Raw genomic sequence first — 18,572 nt, forward strand, 5'->3', positions numbered from 1 at the left:
CCGTACGTTCGAGGGAGGCTCCTTTCCTTTCTCTCCCGGTCGCACCCCGCCCACTTCACTCGCCGGCTCGGGTCACGTGTCAGCCTGGCGCAATGGCGGCGCCCATGTGAGGAGACTTCGGCAGGTGAGGGGGAGGCAGATAGAGCGGCCTCAGACCCGCGTCCCCTGGCGGTTCCGAGAGAGGCGGGTGGGGGGGGGGGCTGAGGGGGGGGGAGCGGAGGCGCGTGGCCTGGGTCTATTATGGATTACACCAAGGTCTTGTCTATACTGCACCTAAGGCTTCTCTTTCTCTTCTACGCTCCCCAAATGTTGAATTTGCTTTACATGGGAGTGGAGTGTCCATGTCTCACTTGCCTGGTCTTCCTGCCAGTTTTCCTTTCTCCCGCATTTGGATCAGAGCTACAATAGGGCACACCTCTGTGTTGGGAAAAGATCAAGCCATGTAATATGTGATTGTGTTTTTCTTAGAGTGATTTTAATAATGATGATGATGATAATAATAATAATAATAATAATAAATTTATGTACTGCCCTATACCTGGAGGTCTCAGGGTGGTTCACAGAAGAAAATTAAAATATAAAACCACCATATATATATATATATATATATATATATATATATATATATATACTCTCTCTCTCTCTATATATATATATACTCTCTCTCTCTCTCTCTCTCTCTCTCTCTCACACACACACACACACACACACACATACATACTGCACCAAGTATGTGTACATTTGATGGTAATATTGCAAGTGTATTATGTTCATGAAACTACCATTTTGAATTCATTTAACAGGTAATCTACACAACCTACTTCTGACGGCCTTATTTGTGTTCTGAGAATTTTATGAAGTTGTTTTCTTTGAACAAGTCATCATAAAGCACTAAAGAGCAAAATGAATAAGAACCTGGATTGTTTTCTAAGGACAGTGAGACAGCTGCAGGCGTGTCATTATGCACAGAGTTCTTTTTCTCGAACCACAAGGAGAGCGTTTGCACTGGGGGTTGATGGGCCTAAAAGTGCTGCACACAGTATTTACCTGAGGCGACTCCTGTCTTATGCATCTCCTTGCCAGCTGCAATCATCTATTAGATTTTTTTCTCAAGGTATTAATAATACCCTAAGTATTAATGCAGACGGTACCAGTGCAAATGAACAGAAAACTGCTGATGCTCTCGTAGATGACCATGTGCAAGGCCCTGACCTAATGACTGTTGCACCCACTCAGCTTCCATCTGCCTTCTTGGGATCCCCAAAGGAGGTCAGAAGTACAGTGGAAGAAAAGGATGAAGAAAACACGCCCCAGCAATTCTTTAAGGACCTTCAAAAATGTACATCTCCCAGTGATGTACTAGACCTTGCTTCAAAATTTCCAGATGCTCCAAAGTACGCCAGTAACTGTCTTGCCACTATGTGGACGCTCACAAAAAGGCTCTCGGAAGATCAGAAACATTATGAGAGACGGTTGATGTTTGAGCACCCTCAGTTTAGCCAGGTCTGTCAGTGTGTGATGCAGGAGGCCAAATACATGTGGCGTGATGACTTGGCATACAGCCTGCTAGCTGTGGTGAAACTGGGCGTCCCACAGAACACCCGGTTGGTTCAGACCTTGCTGAGGGTATGCCAGGTAAGTCACAGAAATTCTATAGTCTTGCACTGAACATAAGGGATGATTATATAGTAGTGAATTGAGCTCCAGACTTGTCAATGGGGCCATTCATCTGGCATGGGCAGGGAAACTCTAGCAAGCTAAACTAATGATTTTATAATGAATACTTTGGTTTTCAAAGTTCTCCCACATACATTCTCATAATTGGGTAAAATAGGTGATAGAGCAGCCCTAACACTCATTCCTTTTCCAACTCTCCTATCTGTTACCTCTGAGGCACACAGTCTTGTGAACTCTGTTCTCCACCTGCTCTTTAAGGATAGATAGGAGAATGAGAGAACCACATAGCAGTTGGCATAGCAGCCCTGTGAAAAATGCAAGGTGGTGATGTGGCACTGCATGTTTGTGATTCTTTCCCCATAGCAGTAGAAACTTGCCAGATACACAGACCATCAGAGGCGTGGCAAGCCCTCCTGGTGGACAGGGTGTTGCTGAAGGCTCCTGTTAACTTCTTAATGTACATTTTGCACACGGGAATTTCCACATTGTAAGAATTGCCATACTTACAGTTTGAAGACCACAACAGTAAATAAGGAGTAATCCCACCAAACAAGTACACTTTGTTAATTCGACGTAATTGAGTCATGGTAAAGCTGGAGTTGAAAATGCATTTGTTTAATATTTGTTTAAATGGTAAAATTTGGAATGAATAACTGTCCTTGAGGCTGCAGTTCTCAGACGTACTTCTGAGGAGACGTGTTCCCTTTACGTGAAAGATTGCTGAAAACCAGGTTTTCTTGTGCTTTGAATAGGAACGTCTCAATGAATTTGATGACCGATGTCTCTCAGTTGTTGCAAACACTTTGCAAGGAATGGAAAAGTCCAAGAATGTGGAAGCTCTTCAAGTTGGGTTGCAGTAAGGAAAAACAATACATTGACTTCTAATAGGCATCATGCTTGTAATTGATAATAATTACAAAAACCTTGTTGTAAGGTCACCAGTATATGGATCACACTGGTCAAACCATCCCTGTCCAGGAAAGGGCATAGCTGACATACCAAGCAAGTTTTGGAAGTGCCCTCCTTGTCACAGAGCTCACCTAGGCCTCTAATGACAGTAATGGATCCGAGAGCAACCCCAAGCTACATAACTGTTCTTTCTTTAACTTACAATGTGTGATATGATCAGGTGGCGATGCCTGGGAACAGATAAGGCAAGCACAATACCAGTCCCCCACTTAAGATCAGTCATGTGTTTTTTCTCTCTTAATGTTTCAGAAACAAAATGATTCCTTTCTGATGGAGAATACATGACATCTAAAATGCCACATTCATATACTGCCATTTTTAAAAGGCATTTCCTCTTAAATCCAAGGAAACTGTCTTGGTTCTAAGCCTGTGTCTGTCATCCTTAATGGACTGGATGAGAGTGAGCAAATTGAAATTTAATCCAGACATGACAGAGGTGCCCTTGGTCAGTTGGAAGGCCGAACAGGGTATTCAGCCTGTGCTGGATGGGGTAACACTGAAGACACAGGTTTGCGCTTTGGGCAGGCTCCTGGATTCAGCCCTGAGCATGGATGCTCCAGGTCTCTTTGGTGGCCAGGAGTGCATTTGCACAGTTGAAGCTAATGCTCTGGCTGCGACCGTTCCTTGAGATGTTGATTTGGTCATGGTGACATACGCCTTAGCTAAATCCCATTTGGATGACTGTAATGCACTCTATGTAGGGCTGCCTTCGAAAAGTGCTCATAAACTTCAGCTGGCTCAAAGAGCTGCAGCCAGATTGTTGAATGGGGCTGGTTACAGGAAGCATACAACTCCCTTGTAATAACAGTTGCACTGGCTGCTAATTCTTTCTAGGCACAATTCAAAGTGCGGGTTACAACCTATAAAGCCCTCTATGTTTTAGGTCTAAGCTATCTGAAAGATCATATTCTCCCAGTTTCTATAGTCTTTGGGCAATTTCCCACCCCAATGTTTTTAGCTGCTTTTATTTTGCCTAGGACTTGCCGATCAGAAGGTCGGCGGTTTGAATCCCCGCAACGGGGTGAGCTCCCGTTGCTCAGTCCCTGCTCCTGCCAACCTAACAGTTCGAAAGCACGTCAAAGTGCAAGTAGATAAATAGGTGCCGCTCTGGCGGGAAAGTAAATGGCATTTCCGTGTGCTGCTCTGGTTCGCCAGAAGCGGCTTAGTCCTGCTGGCCACATGACCAGGAAGCTGTACGCCGGCTCCCTCGGCCAATAAAGCGAGATGAGCGCCGCAACCCCAGAGTCGGTCACGACTGGACCTAATGGTCAGGGGTGCCTTTACCTTTACTATTTTGTCTATAAGCCGTCTTGAGTCCCTGTCACAAGCAAAAGGCAGGGTAGAAATAAGTTGTTGTTGTTGTTAACTCTCCTGTATGCTTCTGCCCATATCACATTCTTTTTCCAAGCTGATTGAATCCCTTGCTCTTTTCAAAAAAACAGATTACTGGTGGAGCAGAGAATCTCCAAAATCTCAAATGTGCTTATGTTGCAAAACATGATGAAGGGTCTTGGGAAGGATGCACCACTCAAGCTTAAGACAAAACTGGAGGTAAAAAAATGGGAGTTATTAATTCAGTGTATCCAGGTATAGGGCCATAACCGTTGCTGCAGCTCTGCTTGCATAATGGACTTCCTCTGTGCAAGAGAGCTTCCTCTTCCATTTCTGTCCCCTCCAGCCTGCTTACATCCTCAAAACCCATGCTAAAGGGTTGGGAGACCAACTGGGAAAGATTTTGGGGGCGCACAGGGGGAGAGGAAATGGAAATACTGTTTCACAAGCAAAACACCACTGGCACGGCATTAGGTAAAGGAAGAGGTATGTAAGTCATTCTACGACTAGAAGCTTGTATTAGAAGCAGTCCCCAATGTGATTCCCACACAGCCACACCCTGCAGACCACAACATATTTTAACAATGGAGGAAAAGGCTTCCATTATTCTGAGGGTTTTGAGAGTGGTATCATGTAATATAAAGAATCCATTTAATTCATATCATATTAACTCTCGTAATTGGATCTGCACAATAGAAGTAAATGCAATATTGCCCGAAGCTCTTTTTCAACCATTTTGAAAGAAAGCAACACATTCAATGTAGAAAGGGGAAAACTGATAAGTAATTGGATATAAAGTGGTACCTTGGGTTACAGACGCTTCATGTTACATACGCTTCAGGTTACAGACTCCGCTAACCCAGAAATAGTACCTCGGCTTAAGAACTTTGCTTCAGAATGAGAACAGATATCATGCTCCAGTGGCGCAGTGGCAGCAGGAGGTCCCATTAGCTAAAGTGGTGCTTCAGGTTAAGAACAGTTTCAGGTCAAGAATGGACCTCCGGAACGAATTAAGTACTTAAATGGAGGTACCACTGTAGATATCTGTTCCTTTTTTTAAAAAAAAAATACTTTTATTGGTTTTTTCACAATTTTATACATTTTAACTTAACCATTTCAAACATTAAAATACAAGGTTCTTTTGAACCTTCAGACCCATGTTTAAGATTAAATCTGCTGCATCTTTTACCCTTACCCATCTATTAAATATCCATAGTTATCATAAGCAGTTCCACATTACAAGTGTCATTACATCCCTGCTAATGATTTTAACCGTTTACAGGGGTCTTTAAATAAATTCAAATCAAATATCCTTTATTAGGCATAGCAAACCACACATTATCAAACAGACACCGCATACAAATTGTGCATATTAGGATATTGATATTTCTGTCTCATTCAAATCTGTTTTGTTTCAGAACAAGATTTTGTATCACATAGACCAACTTACTGTCCCAAATGCTCAGCACATGTTCACCTCGTTGGCTGAAATGAATTACCGCTCTGTTCCAATCCTGAATGCCTGCAGTAACAAAATAATAGGTAAGTCAGAAAGAATGTGAGAATTTGTCATTTTTTTTAAATCTTGCTTTAACTAAAGGGGGACAACAGTTTAATAAGAAAGTATGGAGAGCAGAGCCATCTGCCAAGGAACGCAAAAAGAAGAGAGAAACAGGGATTTGGGATAGTCAAAGGAGAACTGTTCTCTGCAACTCTGCATGTAGTTATACTCTGTTTGAATCTGTCCAGTTGCCATGGTTTGAGAGGGTTGGTCCAAAATAATATGGACCAGGATCCAAGGAACTATGCAGCTAATTCTTTGAATCCAAGTGTGTGGTGGGTGGGGCTCAATTTACTTTGTAACTGCAGCCCCCACTATCACAGGACAAGCAGAATTTGCAACCAAGGAATGTTTTAAGAACGGTTTGTTGTATGGCATGGCTTCCGCTGTTCAAAGGAGGAATATCAAAACACTCCTGGGTTAACTCTGGTCCCTTTTATTATCTTAAGCAGCTCCTTGGTTCCATTACCCTTATGTTTTGCTGTGATTTTAAGTGACATTTCTTTTAACAAATGAAATACATCCATCTCAAGGGTTACTTCAATGCAGTTTGTGCAATTTCCATTTTTATTTTTGTATGTGTATCAGAGAATATCCCTGGAACTCCCTTCCGGCGTCTGCTGAATATTTTGAGGTCTTGCAAAGACCTCCTGTACCGCAACAGCAAGCTTTTTTCTGCAATAGCGGATTATGCAGCATCTGTCTTCTATATGTGGGACACAAAGCAGGTAAACTTTGGGATAACAATATTAATTTGCACATTTCTGGCATTTTAAATAGAAAATTGATGCCAATATGGAGCTGGCTGTAGACTTCAGTAGTTGTAGTTCTCAAACTGCATTCATTCAAGCGTTAACTTCTCAGCATTTTGATTTACATGTAATGATAAGTCATGGTTTATTAAACTGGTTTATTGGATTATCCAAACCTGACCCAGCAGCTTAACCATGGTTTATAAACCACGAAGAAGCTTATAAACCTTGATTTGCATTAGCTGTGGCTTTTTGTTAGGGACGAGGGTGGCGCTGTGGGTTAAACCAGTGTTTCCCAACCTTTTTTGGGCAAAGGCACACTTCTTTCATGAAAAAAATCTCGAGGCACACCACCATTAGAAAATGTTAAAAAAATTAACTCTGTGCCTATATTGACTATATAAAAAGTACAGTGGTGCCTCGCAAGACGAAATTAATTCGTTCCGCAAGTCTCTTCGTCTTGCGAGTTTTTCGTCTTGCAATGCACGGTTTCCCATAGGAATGCATTGAAAATGAATTAATGCGTTCCTAGGGAAACCGCCTTCAGACCAGGTCCGGGGACAGTCTGTCCCCCGACCTCTTCTGAAGGCTGGGGGGGACGGGGACAAGGGCTTTTCTTCCCACTGCCAGCCTTCAGAAGGCTGTTCTGAAGGCTGGCGGTGGGAAGAAAAGCCCTTCTTCCCACCTCCCGCCCCGCAAGCTCCGGGGACAGGAGGGCTTTGCTGCCGACCGCCAGCATTTTAAAAGCCCCTGCTGTCCCGGGGCGATTTTAAAATGCTGGCGGGCGGGAGCGAAGTCTCCGCTGCCCCGAGGAGAATTTAAAATGCTGGGGGTCGGCAGCGAACACTTCGCTCCCGCCCGCCAGCATTTTAAGATCGCCCGGGGCAGCGGAGAAGTCTCCGCTGTCCCGGGAAGGCAGGCGGGGGGAGCAAAGACTTTTGCCCCCGCCTGCCTTCAGAAGAGGTCCAGGACCTCGTTCCGATGCCCGGCGGCAGGGTGCGAGGTTCCCGCCCCACCGCCCGGCATCGGGGCATCGTTCCGATGCCGGGCGGCGGGGGGAGAGGTTCCCGCCCCACCGCCCGGCATCGGGGCATCGTTCCGATGCCCGGCGGCGGGGGGAGAGGTTCCCGCCCCACCGCCCGGCGGCGGGGGGAGAGGTTCCCGCCCCACCGCCCGGCATCGGGGCATCGTTCCGATGCCGGGCGGCGGGGGGAGAGGTTCCCGCCCCACCGCCCGGCATCGGGGCATCGTTCCGATGCCCGGCGGTGGGGGGAGAGGTTCCCGCCCCACCGCCCGGCATCGGGGCATCGTTCCGATGCCCGGCGGCGGGGTGCGAGGTTCCCGCCCCACCGCCCCGCTTCGGAGCAGCGTTCCGAAGCGGGGCGGCTGGGGCAGGTGTTCCCGCCCCCCCGCCCCGCTTCGGAGCACCGGGAGAAGCGATCTCCCCGCAGCCCCTTGCTTCAAAAGAGGTCCGGGGGCAGCGGGGAAGAAGTGCTGCGCTTCCCGCTGTCCCCGGACCTCTTTTGAAGCAAGGGGCGGTGGGGAGAAGCGATCTCGGGCGCCGCGGCGTGCAGGCGCACTGCTCGCTGCTCTTTCCGCGCAGGCGCCTTCTCTCGCTCTTCCCACGGCACACCAGGCAAGGTCTCACGGCACACCAGTGTGCCGCGGAACACCGGTTGGGAAACACTGGATTAAACCACAGAGGCTAGGACTTGCCGATCAGAAGGTTGGCGGTTTGAATCCCCGTGATGGGGTGAGCTCCCGTTGCTCGGTCCCTGCTCCTGCCAACCTAGCAGTTCGAAAGCACATCAAAGTGCAAGCAGACAAATAGGTACCGCTCTGGCAGGAAGGTAAACGGTGTTTCCATGCGCTGCTCTGGTTCGCCAGAAGCGGCTTAGTCATGCTGGCCACATGACCCGGAAGCTGTATGCCGGCTCCCTCGGCCAATAAAGCGAGATGAGCACCACAACCCCAGAGTCGGTCACGACTGGACCTAATGGTCAGGGATCCCTTTACCTTTACCTTTTTTGTTACCTGCAAACATGGCCGATATCTGCTGGGATAATCTAACTCTGAAGATAATCCAACTCTGAATAATGAGGCCCTGACACCAGATTCACTAGGGCAGCCTGACAGTAATCCAATTCATTGCAATAATCTAGTCCAGATTGTGTTTACTGGCAATGCTGTTTTGCAGAGCAATCCCAACCCTTGATCTGCTTGCTTCTGCTAGTGAGGGAGGTCTGGCATCAGTAGGAAAGCCCTGCCAGTGAGGAGTGCCCCAGTGTACCCACCCAAGAGGCAGGTGGGCTTAAGCCACCTCCCGTGGTCTTGCTGACAGCAGTAGCCTGTGGAAACCCCCCGACATGAGGCAGGACTGAGCCACCACGTGACCTGCTGGTTCCGTCTTACGAGGGCAGCATGCGCAATCCAGGCGTCTCTGCTGTGTCAGCTAGGGTGCTGGTGTGACAAAGGGACATTTTCCCCTCGCTCCACCCCACAACCTGTCCTGGCCAGTGTGAGCACTGCTGCCAACTGGAATTAGGATTGCATCTTGAATCTGATGTTCCAAAATGAAGGGTGTGTGTCTAAAATTAGATATAGGGGGTACAGCAGAGGAGGTGGTGGGAAATTAAGGAAGCCATAAGCTGGGCAAGAATGTGCATTTGTTTCAGTTACACATATTTCAGCTGAATATAGTTTTATATTAAGAAAAGTCTTCAGCCCAGTTGTCTCAGTAGCGCACTTGATATATGCATACTATGCTGACTTCTCTTTTGATTTCAGGTAGTCCTGTTTCTTTCCGCCTTTGAGAATGTTGGCTTTCGACCCGTTGATCTGATGGATGCGTTTGCTGAGAAAGTGATGTCCGATCCTGAATGCTTAAGCATGAGGGATCTTGTGACCGTTCTGCGAGCCTATTCTTCTCTCAACCACACCCCCAAAAGCCAAAATCAGGAGTAGGTTCTGGCTTAGAACGTTTATTATTGTGTTACATGGTAGCTAATGGAGAAATTTAGCCCAGATAGCAATACCATCATTTGCCACAGAATTACCGTATTTTTCACCCTATAGGACGCACTTTTCCCCCTCCAAAAATGAAGGGGAACTGTGTATGCGTCCTATGGGGCGAATGCGGGCTTTCGCTGAAGCCTGGAGAGCGAGAGGTGTCGGTGCGCACTGACCCCTCTCACTCTCCAGGCTTCAGGAAGCTATCCACAAGCCTTGGGAGCCCAGCGGGAGTTCCAGCCGAGCTCCCAAGGCTTGTGGACTGCAGCCCGAAGCACAGGGCACTCTCTGGACGGCGCCCCATGCTTTGCGCAGATGTCTGCAAGCATTGCGAGCCCGGTGGGAGTTGCCTCCGGGCTTGCAAGGCTTGCAGATAGCAGCCTGTTCTGGGGGCTGGGGGGGGAATAATTTTTAAAAAAATTATTTCTCCCCCAAAAATGAGGTGTGCCCTATGGGCCAGTGTGCCCTATAGGGTGAAAAATACGGTAACCCATCCAATTCTTCAAATGTGATGGGCATTGGCATGATGGCTTAGGCCAGCCTTCCTTCCAGATATTTTGGGCTAAGACCATTGGCTGTGCCTATAACCAGTCACAGCTAGGAATGGAACCTTTGTATGAATCAGCTCTGTGTGGATTTTAGTGGCCGTTCAGGAATGGCTGAGGGTGCCTCTGGTGTACAAAACTGTATTTCCTTGATTGATACATAAAATTAAAGGCATATAGGACTGTCTACATTGTCATGGGACTATCACATCACGTAAAAAGATGCAATTAGGGTGACTTGACTACCTAAACAAAATTTGGGACCTGGTTAATATTAAAACAGAAGCCCCCACTCTAGTACAGAGCAAACCAACTCAGAAATATATAAGATGGGACAGGCTGTGAAAATGAAGTTGCTCTTTGTACACTGGAATCAGTCGGAGATTGCATTTCCATTAGAAAACGGGAACTTGTATCTGTCAGATGAAAACTCGTTGTTTGTCTATGTGTAGCATCTGTGTCTTGTCAGCCAGTCATATTTATTAATTATATAGGTCTCTATATCTGTAGTGAGGCAGAGTATATTGTTAATTAAATCATGATTTTGTGCTTGACAGTATTCTTTTCTCACATTTTGAAGGTTCCTTGAGGCACTGAATAGTGTCTTGGATAAGTATCTCCCCAAGATCTCCAACATGGACTTGCTGAAAGCTGTGTATTCGTTCTGCATTTTAGGATACTTCCCCCAATCTGCACTTAAGCAGCTTCTACTAGATGAAATCCTCCACAATCTGGTAGCAACAGGTCAGATATTCCTCTTGACTCATATACTTCCTCAAATGAAAGCTGACGCCACAGCTTTAGATTGTGTATGAATTGTGTTACAGTGGTGCCCCGCAAGACGAATGCCTCGCAAGACGGAAAACCCGCTAGACGAAAGGGTTTTCCGTTTTGGAGGCGCTTTGCAAAACAAATTTCCTATGGGCTTGCTTTGCAAGACGAAAATGTCTTGCGAGTTCCTGCGGGTTCCCCCCCCCCCTTTTCCCAAGCCGCTAAGCCGCTTATCAGCTGATCCGCTAAGCCACTTAACAGCTGATCCGCTAAGCTGCTTAACAGCTGATCCGCTAAGCTGCTTAACAGCTGATCCGCTAAGCCGCTTATCAGCTGATCCGCTAAGCCGCTAATAGCGCTAATCCGCTAATGGGCTTGCTTCGCAAGACGAAAAAACCGCAAGATGAAGAGACTCACAGAACGGATTCTTTTCGTCTTGCGAGGCACCACTGTATTTGTTTGCAAAATCAATACTGTGTTTAGAGTTCCTTAAATTAGTCCTATAATAAAAAAGTGCATTAAATGCTCATTTTGCTTTCAGCGGAAAACAACTGCTTATAGTGGTTTGGTATATAGGTTTTGCAGTTTTCTTCCCTGTGCCCACGTAAGAAACAAGGAAAGTTCCAGTGCATTTTTATTCTATCGCATTAGGGTGCTTGATTTGCCACTGTGGGTAGCCTCAAACAAAGCACAATAGTTTCTGTTTCCACAACGGAACTCCCCCCCCCTCCACATTATTGTTAACTAATTTAATCTGGGTGACAGATGCCTCAATAAACAAAACAGGAATTCAGTGACCTACAAAATGTTGTTTTCCATGGGTATTTGGATGGCTAAAAATCAGAAACTTTTTGTCAAAGAACACTTACCATCAGCTGGAGAGAAGTGGCGGTTGTGGTCTGGTGCAGCGAGTTGGGTCAGCCGAGGGAGGACATCGCTTTCTTCTCCCCCAGCCATGCTGCTTGCTGGAGCTCACCCACAGGTGCAGCCAATCACAGGCGAGCTAGGGGGCACGGTTTGGGAGCAGACCAGATGGAAGACTTCGTCCTGCTGGTCCAGTCCCTGGCGATAAAAGCCAGCCATGCCCAGGTCTCAGCCTCAGTCGTTGCTGGATTCCCCAACCCACCCTCCCAATCTTTATGCTTACGGGCTGCCCAAGGATACAGCGGCAAGCCCTGTGTAGGACTTCGCTATTTAAGTCCTCGGCCTTTGTATTTGGGGTCAGGAAGGGTCCTGCCATCAGACTAACGGCCTTTCTGAGCGTTTTGCCTCCCTCACAGCAACTGTCACAGCTTTGTGGGGGATAAGGCATTGGGTTGGATCCCTAGTTAAATTGGACAGGGGGTCCTCCCCGCACTCTGCTCTTAGGGATCAGGGTATCCCCTTAAAGAGATCCTGTGGAGGTGCTTCTGTCCAGACACCAAAATAGGATGCTGATGGGCCACAGCACCCCGCATTGGTCATCTTGGGGGGGGGGGGTGTCACCCTGATTTGGTGTATGCCATAGGGCGATCCTTAACCTTGGTTAACCCTGCCACATCGACCAGCAGTCAGGGTACACACCCAGTGCCCACGCCAAAACCTGCTGACACCTGTAATCAATAAAGTTGGGGCTTGTTTAAATCCCAGTTCATCCTGTGTTTACTGTAACTATTTTCTGCCCCGGTGCCACCATCTGCAGCTCCACTGCAGCTGGGCTCGCAAATCTGCCTCCCCCACTTTTTTCTTTGCACTGTACATCATTCCCGCAGTAAGTAGGCATCACCTATTTCCCCCAGAATGCAAACCTCAAGGTAATATGCAGTAGAATAGTGGTAACTCTGCAGTTGATGCCACTGAGTTGTTTTGTGGTGGGTTGTTCATTTTTGCATTTTGGATACTGTTATAGATAAGGAATCTAAACAGATTTTTAAATAAATCAGTTCTCCCACCTCTCGTTTTATAAAGCAGTATCCCCTGTCCTTCCCCTGTCCTAGTTGCTCACTCTCTCCCTACCTGATGACCAGGTATCCTATAGCCTCCGGGTGGTATTCTTTTTTTAAAAAAAATATTTTTTTATTAGATTTTCCACAGTGATAACACAAACCACAAAGCAAGATACACAAAAACAGAAAAAGAAAAAAGAAAAAAGGGGGGGACAATAAACAGATAAACAATAACAACAAACTTAATTATTCACAAATCCAACCTTTTAAACATCTTCCTCAAATCCCTCCCTTCTCAGTTTCCTTGTAATTAAAGCCTCTGGGTGGTATTCACCTACGTTTTACTCAGAGTAGAACCTATTGAAATTAACAACCCTGGCTTAGTCCTGTCCCTTAATTTCAGTGATTCTACTCTGGTAAAACCTAGATGAATGCGGTCTAGCCAGTTGTATATCTTGTAGGGCATTAGAGCAGATTTATTTCAGTGAAGTCGTGTAAAAATATTAAACTACTGTTCATCAAGACTTTTCCTGCTACAGAAGAACTGTATGTTAAGGTTGTTTGAAAATAACATTGCTGTTTCTTTTGTTTTCCCCAGATGGCCAGAATATAGAGCAGAACGAAGTAATGTTGCATACCATAAATGCTTGTTTAGAACTCGATAGGAATTGTTCCACTAAGCCAGCAGCCTTATCGGCGAAGGAACTACCATCAACCCCTACTTTTAGTTTTCCTGATGTTAAGGAGGTTCTGCTTTCACTGTTGGGAGATGAAAGTCTGTTTCGAGCAAACGTACCAGTGATTCACGGTTTCTCTCTAGGTATGGGAGAGCGCATTACGGTTACTGCCTTTATAAAATAATGGCAATTTGCGGAAAGCAGAGGAGGGCAAAGTGGGAAGAGAGGAGCAACGAGCACAAAGAGGCACTTGGCTTGAGCAGAAACGTGCCAGTAGGAGCTTTGTTGTGATCTACGGTTGCATGATTAAAGTAGATTAAAGCAGTTTGTTGTCCTAGCACAACAAATCTAGCAAAGAATCCTGACTTCTTGCAATCTGGAAAGTGACCAGGAAATGTAAAGTGTGGCCCGAAATGAATGTTTGATGGGAAGACAAGTAAACACCCCACAAGATAATCAGCATGAATGGTATCGTCTCTCCACAAACAGATTAAAACAAATGCTCAAAAAAGACCGGAGATAATTTAATCACCACATTTGCGCATGCAAATCAGGATGAATGCTGATCATCTGGTGGGGAGAGATGGTTACCGTATTTTTCGCTCTATAGGGCGCACCTAGTTTACAGAGGGGGAAATCAAGGGGGGAAATCCCCCCCCCCCCAAGCTCTGGGATCAGCAGACAGGCTGCACGCAGCCTGTGCACTTCTCCCAGACCTTCTCCCTGCTATTGCGGGAGGTGGGGGAATTCCCCCATCTCCCGCAAAAGCCCACAGGAGCCGCGCACCCTTTAAAGAGTGCGCGGCTCCTGCGGGCTTTTCGACCGAGCTTGTGGGGCTGGCGTGGGGGGGTGCGCTGCTTTCCCCCACCACCAGCCTCAAAACCAGGTCGAGGAGCAGCGCGAAGACCAGACTCTCCTGGCTTCAGCGAAAGCAACGCGTTGCTATCGCTGAAGCCAGGGAGCCTGCATTCGCCCCATAGGATGCACACACATTTCCCCTTAATTTTTCGAAGTGCGCTCTATAGAGTGAAAAATATGGTACTTCTGATACTTTCAGTGGGCCAGAAAGAGGGGAGCTGAGGCTCAGGTCTTTCTGGAAATGCTAACTTCTCATCTGGAAGCTCTTGCCCTTTGCCAAATCCCTCCTGAGTGTGGGTTCTGTTGAGATTCCTGCATTGACTGGATGACCCTCTGGGTCCCTTCCAGCGGTACAGTTCTTTGATTCCTTTCTCAGCAGTGAGAGAAATTAGCGTTGCGTATGCCAAGATGCCATTTTTATCCATTTGTGCACCTTTCATTTCTGGATAAAACCATGGCATTGGAAATAAGTGCCTGGGTTGCACCTGGCACAAATTAACGCCACCCCATGGTCTGAGGAAAATATCCAGCGTGTGCTGGATTGTGGCTCATATCTGCAATTTCCCTTTTTCCCCCATTTAAACCTGCCTTTCCCCAGGCCGCTGCAAGAGTTGTAGTTGCCTTTATTAGTGGCTGTAAAAATTTATAGCCCTGATAATGTATATTTGGTATAACTGTTACTAAAACACTAGTGTTTGCACCTTTTCTTTTTACTGCACATTTCTGAATAGAGTGCAATCTTGTAACAATTTATTTTATGAGAATGTAATATTTTCCCTTTTTTTCAGATTTTGAAATCTTAATGGATGCAGAGAAGGGAATAGTGATACCAAATGCTGAAGTGACAGATAAGTCTGACATTCAAAGGTACCTTTAGCTTGAGTAGAGTTTCTTTCCATTTTTATTTCATGGGCTTTTTCCAGCCTCAACTGTTTAGCTTTCTTAATCTTCAAAGACATGAAAAGTTAATTTATTTGCATGGGTGGTCCATGGGGGACAGGGGGCGGGCTGGTGTGGGGGACTCCCTGGTCCTGAATAGGGTAACTGTGCCCCTGAAGGACCAGGTGCGCAGCCTGGGAGTCATTTTGGACTCACAGCTGTCCATGGAGGCGCAGGTCAATTCTGTATCCAGGGCAGCTGTCTACCAACTCCACCTGGTACGCAGGCTGAGACCCTACCTGTCCGTAGACTGTCTCGCCAGAGTGGTGCATGTTCTAGTTATCTCCCACTTGGACTTCAATGCGCTCTACGTGGGGCTACCTTTGAAGGTGACTCGGAAACTACAACTAATCCAGAATGCGGCAGCTAGACTGGTGACTGGGGGCGGCCGCCGAGACCACATAACACCGGTCTTGAAAGACCTGCATTGGCTCCCAGTACGTTTCCGAGCACAATTCAAAGTGCTGGTGTTGACCTTTAAAGCCCTAAACGGCCTCAGCCCAGTATACCTGAAGGAGCATCTCCACCCCCATCATTCTGCCCGGATGCTGAGGTCCAGTGCCAAGGGCCTTCTGGCAGTTCCCTCGTTGCGAGAAGCAAAGCTACAGGGAACCAGGCAGAGGGCCTTCTCGGTAGTGGCGCCCGCCCTGTGGAACGCCCTCCCATCAGATGTCAAAACGATAAACAACTACCTGACATTCAGAAGACATCTTAAGGCAGCCCTGTTCAGGGAAGTTTTTAATGTGTGATATTTTAGTGTATTTTTGGTTTCTGTGGAAGCCGCCCAGAGTGGGGAAGCCCAGTCAGATGGGCGGGGTACAAATAATATATTATTATTATTATTATTATTATTATTATTATTATTATTATTATTATATATTTTAGTGAAGAGGTTAGTCAGAATGTGCTGGAAACATAATTTCAGTGGAGAGCTATAACAAACACTCTGCCTTATTTTCTGGCCTATTTGTATTACAAATGTATTTACTAACTAGATCATAGACACTTGCTCACCTGATAGTTTGTGGCAAGGAATTTGATAACTAAAACAAAAATGTGAGGTTTTGACAACCCCCCATTGGACACTCAAGAGTGCCTTGCGAGTCAGAAGTGGCGACGTGTTTTTAAAAAAATAAGTGTCAATGTAATTGTCACGGAACACGCATGCATACGGGCCTTCAGCCCCGTGATCCTTGTTTCAGTACACTGTTAGCTGCAGTGTCCTCCCGACTAGTGCAGCCAAGTTCATGACTATTGTAGACATCATTACTGCTTCTCTTGGTTATAGGATAGCCGTGCTGTGTGCTCCTGCGGCCGCGCTCTGTTTTGCGTCCAAACATCCCCGAGGGAGGTTGGCTATGAGGATGAGACACCTGCGTCTTCTGGGCTATCGCGTGATTCTGGTAAGAGAAGCCAATATGCTGCTCCATCAGAAAACGTGGAACTCTATTAATTTCAGTAGTCTCAAGCAGGTTGTAATAAAAATTTAAAAACAAAACAAGGTACGGGGTGACATTCCAGGCCCCTGTGTGTATACACCAAATCACATAAAATGGGGAACACCCTGTGTGTCTGCTGAGAAAATCCCACTGTCTCTCCAGGTAGTGCAGAGACCCTCCCCAGATCCTGAAGGCTCCTGCCCCTAACTGTGCAAGCCCAGGCGTCCTCTTCGGGCCCTGGGCACTGTCTCATGAGTCAGAGGCTTGTTGAGGCTGAAAGCTAACACACAGGGAACCTTCCCAGCACGTCAGCTGAGCTGGTCAACGAAGCGCCTCTGTCCTTACAGTGGTGCCCCGCAAGACGAATGCCTCGCAAGACGGCAAACCCGCTAGACGAAAGGGTTTTCCGTTTTGGCGGTGCTTCGCAAAACGAATTTCCTATGGGCTTGCTTCGCAAGACGGAAATGTCTTGTGAGTTCCTGCGGGGTTTTTTTCCTCCCCCCCCCCTTTTCCCCAAGCCGCTAAGCCGCTTATCAGCTGATCCGCTAAGCCCGTTAAACCGCTAATAGTGCTAATCCGCTAAGCCGCTAATGGGCTTGCTTCGCAAGACGAAAAAACTGCAAGACGAAAAGACTCGCGGAACGGATTCTTTTCGTCTTGCGAGGCACCACTTTATTTCCCCTAATATTTGCACAGCTGACAGGCAGGGAAGTGGCTGAGGCTGCTGCGCTACCCCGGATGTCAGCTGTTAGCCAGGGAGGCTGAGCAGTTCAACAAAGCCCAGCTGCCCCTCCGGCTTGTGAGGAGACTCTCTGTGGAGCCCAAAGAGGACGTCCTCTTGAGGGTGCTCCCCATTTCTGGGTACTTGACACCGTGTATGTGTGTGGTCGTGAGCAAACAGGATACACACAAATGAGGAGCTGCCTGTATTAATTTGTGTCTCTGGATAAAAGCACTTTTATTTTTAATACCCAAACCCCTGTATTTACAGGCTTTGCATAAACTTCACAATAAGAAGGCAAAGTATTTATATTGGTTTGGAACATGGCTTGAATAGATATATTAATTGATACAGTGGTACCTCGGGTTAAGTACTTAATTCGTTCCGGAGGTCCTTACTTAACCTGAAACTGTTCTTAACCTGAAGCACCACTTTAGCACCCGCTGCGCCGCCGGAGCATGATTTCTGTTCTCATCCTGAAGCAAAGTTCTTAACCTGAAGCACTATTTCTGGGTTAGCGGAGTCTGTAACCTGAAGCATATGTAACCTGAAGCGTATGTAACCCGAGGTACCAGTGTATATTAATTCTTGAACTTTGGAAACATGAGCGTACATGCAGACGATTATGCTGTTTGTGGAGCAATCCAAGCCCCTTTTCTACCACACTGGTGGGCTTCCTCTGCCCAGCTCAGCTCTACTGGTAAAGGAGCTCCGCCGCACTCGCCAAGGGCATGGGTGGGCAGATGGTGATTTCTCTGCTGGTAATAGCCAGCGAAAGCTTCTGCAATGAAGCCTGGTGCTGGCAAAGAAAAGAATGGGGCTTGTGTGAATGGCAGGGCTGTGGATTCAACAGTGGCTCTGGCCTGCCACTCCCAGGTGGGAGATTAGGATTCCTGCTTTATTTTTTATATAAATCACCTAAAATGTACAGGTCTTTTGTAATTCGCATGAAAACTGACATGATTTCATTCTTCCTTTTTTCTGTTCAGGTTCATTACCAGGAATTCCAGAAACTGAAGAAAGACGAGGCAGTTGAGTTCTTAAAGGGAGAAATATTTTCAACAGAGGCACGCTTGGATTCTGATTAGAACATCCAGGATCACTGTTTAAATTAACATACCACATTGCTTTTTTTCCTTTTTGCATTTTAAGAAAATAAATGAATAAGATTCCCTCGTTGCCTGTCCTTGCCTTAGAATTCTGTTGACTCAGATTTGTTATAGACTGAGGAAGGATGAATTTCTTTGCCTCTGGTAGTATTTATCACTTTTGAGTCCTCACTGTTTAGTGAAGACTGCAGAACATATGTTTCAAGTAAATAAAACTAATCATCAGTTGCCTCCATCCTTAGAAAGAACTTGGCTGTGAAACGGTACATTCTTAGTTATTGCCTAACA

At 46.6% G+C, this 18,572-nt stretch overlaps 1 protein-coding gene across 1 annotated transcript; it reads left to right on the forward strand.

Moving 5' to 3' along the window:
• The first annotated feature begins 3 nt into the window (after positions 1-3).
• FASTKD2 (FAST kinase domains 2) lies at positions 4-18,351 on the forward strand. The gene is made up of 12 exons (XM_081921396.1): positions 4-124; positions 804-1,635; positions 2,430-2,533; positions 4,089-4,197; positions 5,397-5,520; positions 6,128-6,267; positions 9,079-9,251; positions 10,426-10,589; positions 13,140-13,361; positions 14,865-14,943; positions 16,304-16,418; positions 18,165-18,351. Exons 2-12 carry the CDS (start codon positions 904-906, stop codon positions 18,261-18,263), a joined length of 2,061 nt encoding a protein of 686 aa, XP_081777522.1. The 5' UTR covers positions 4-124; positions 804-903; the 3' UTR covers positions 18,264-18,351.
• The last annotated feature ends 221 nt before the right edge of the window (positions 18,352-18,572 follow it).

This window comes from Podarcis melisellensis (assembly GCF_964234715.1).
Source record: "Podarcis melisellensis genome assembly, chromosome: 1".
Taxonomy (NCBI): domain Eukaryota; kingdom Metazoa; phylum Chordata; class Lepidosauria; order Squamata; family Lacertidae; genus Podarcis; species Podarcis melisellensis.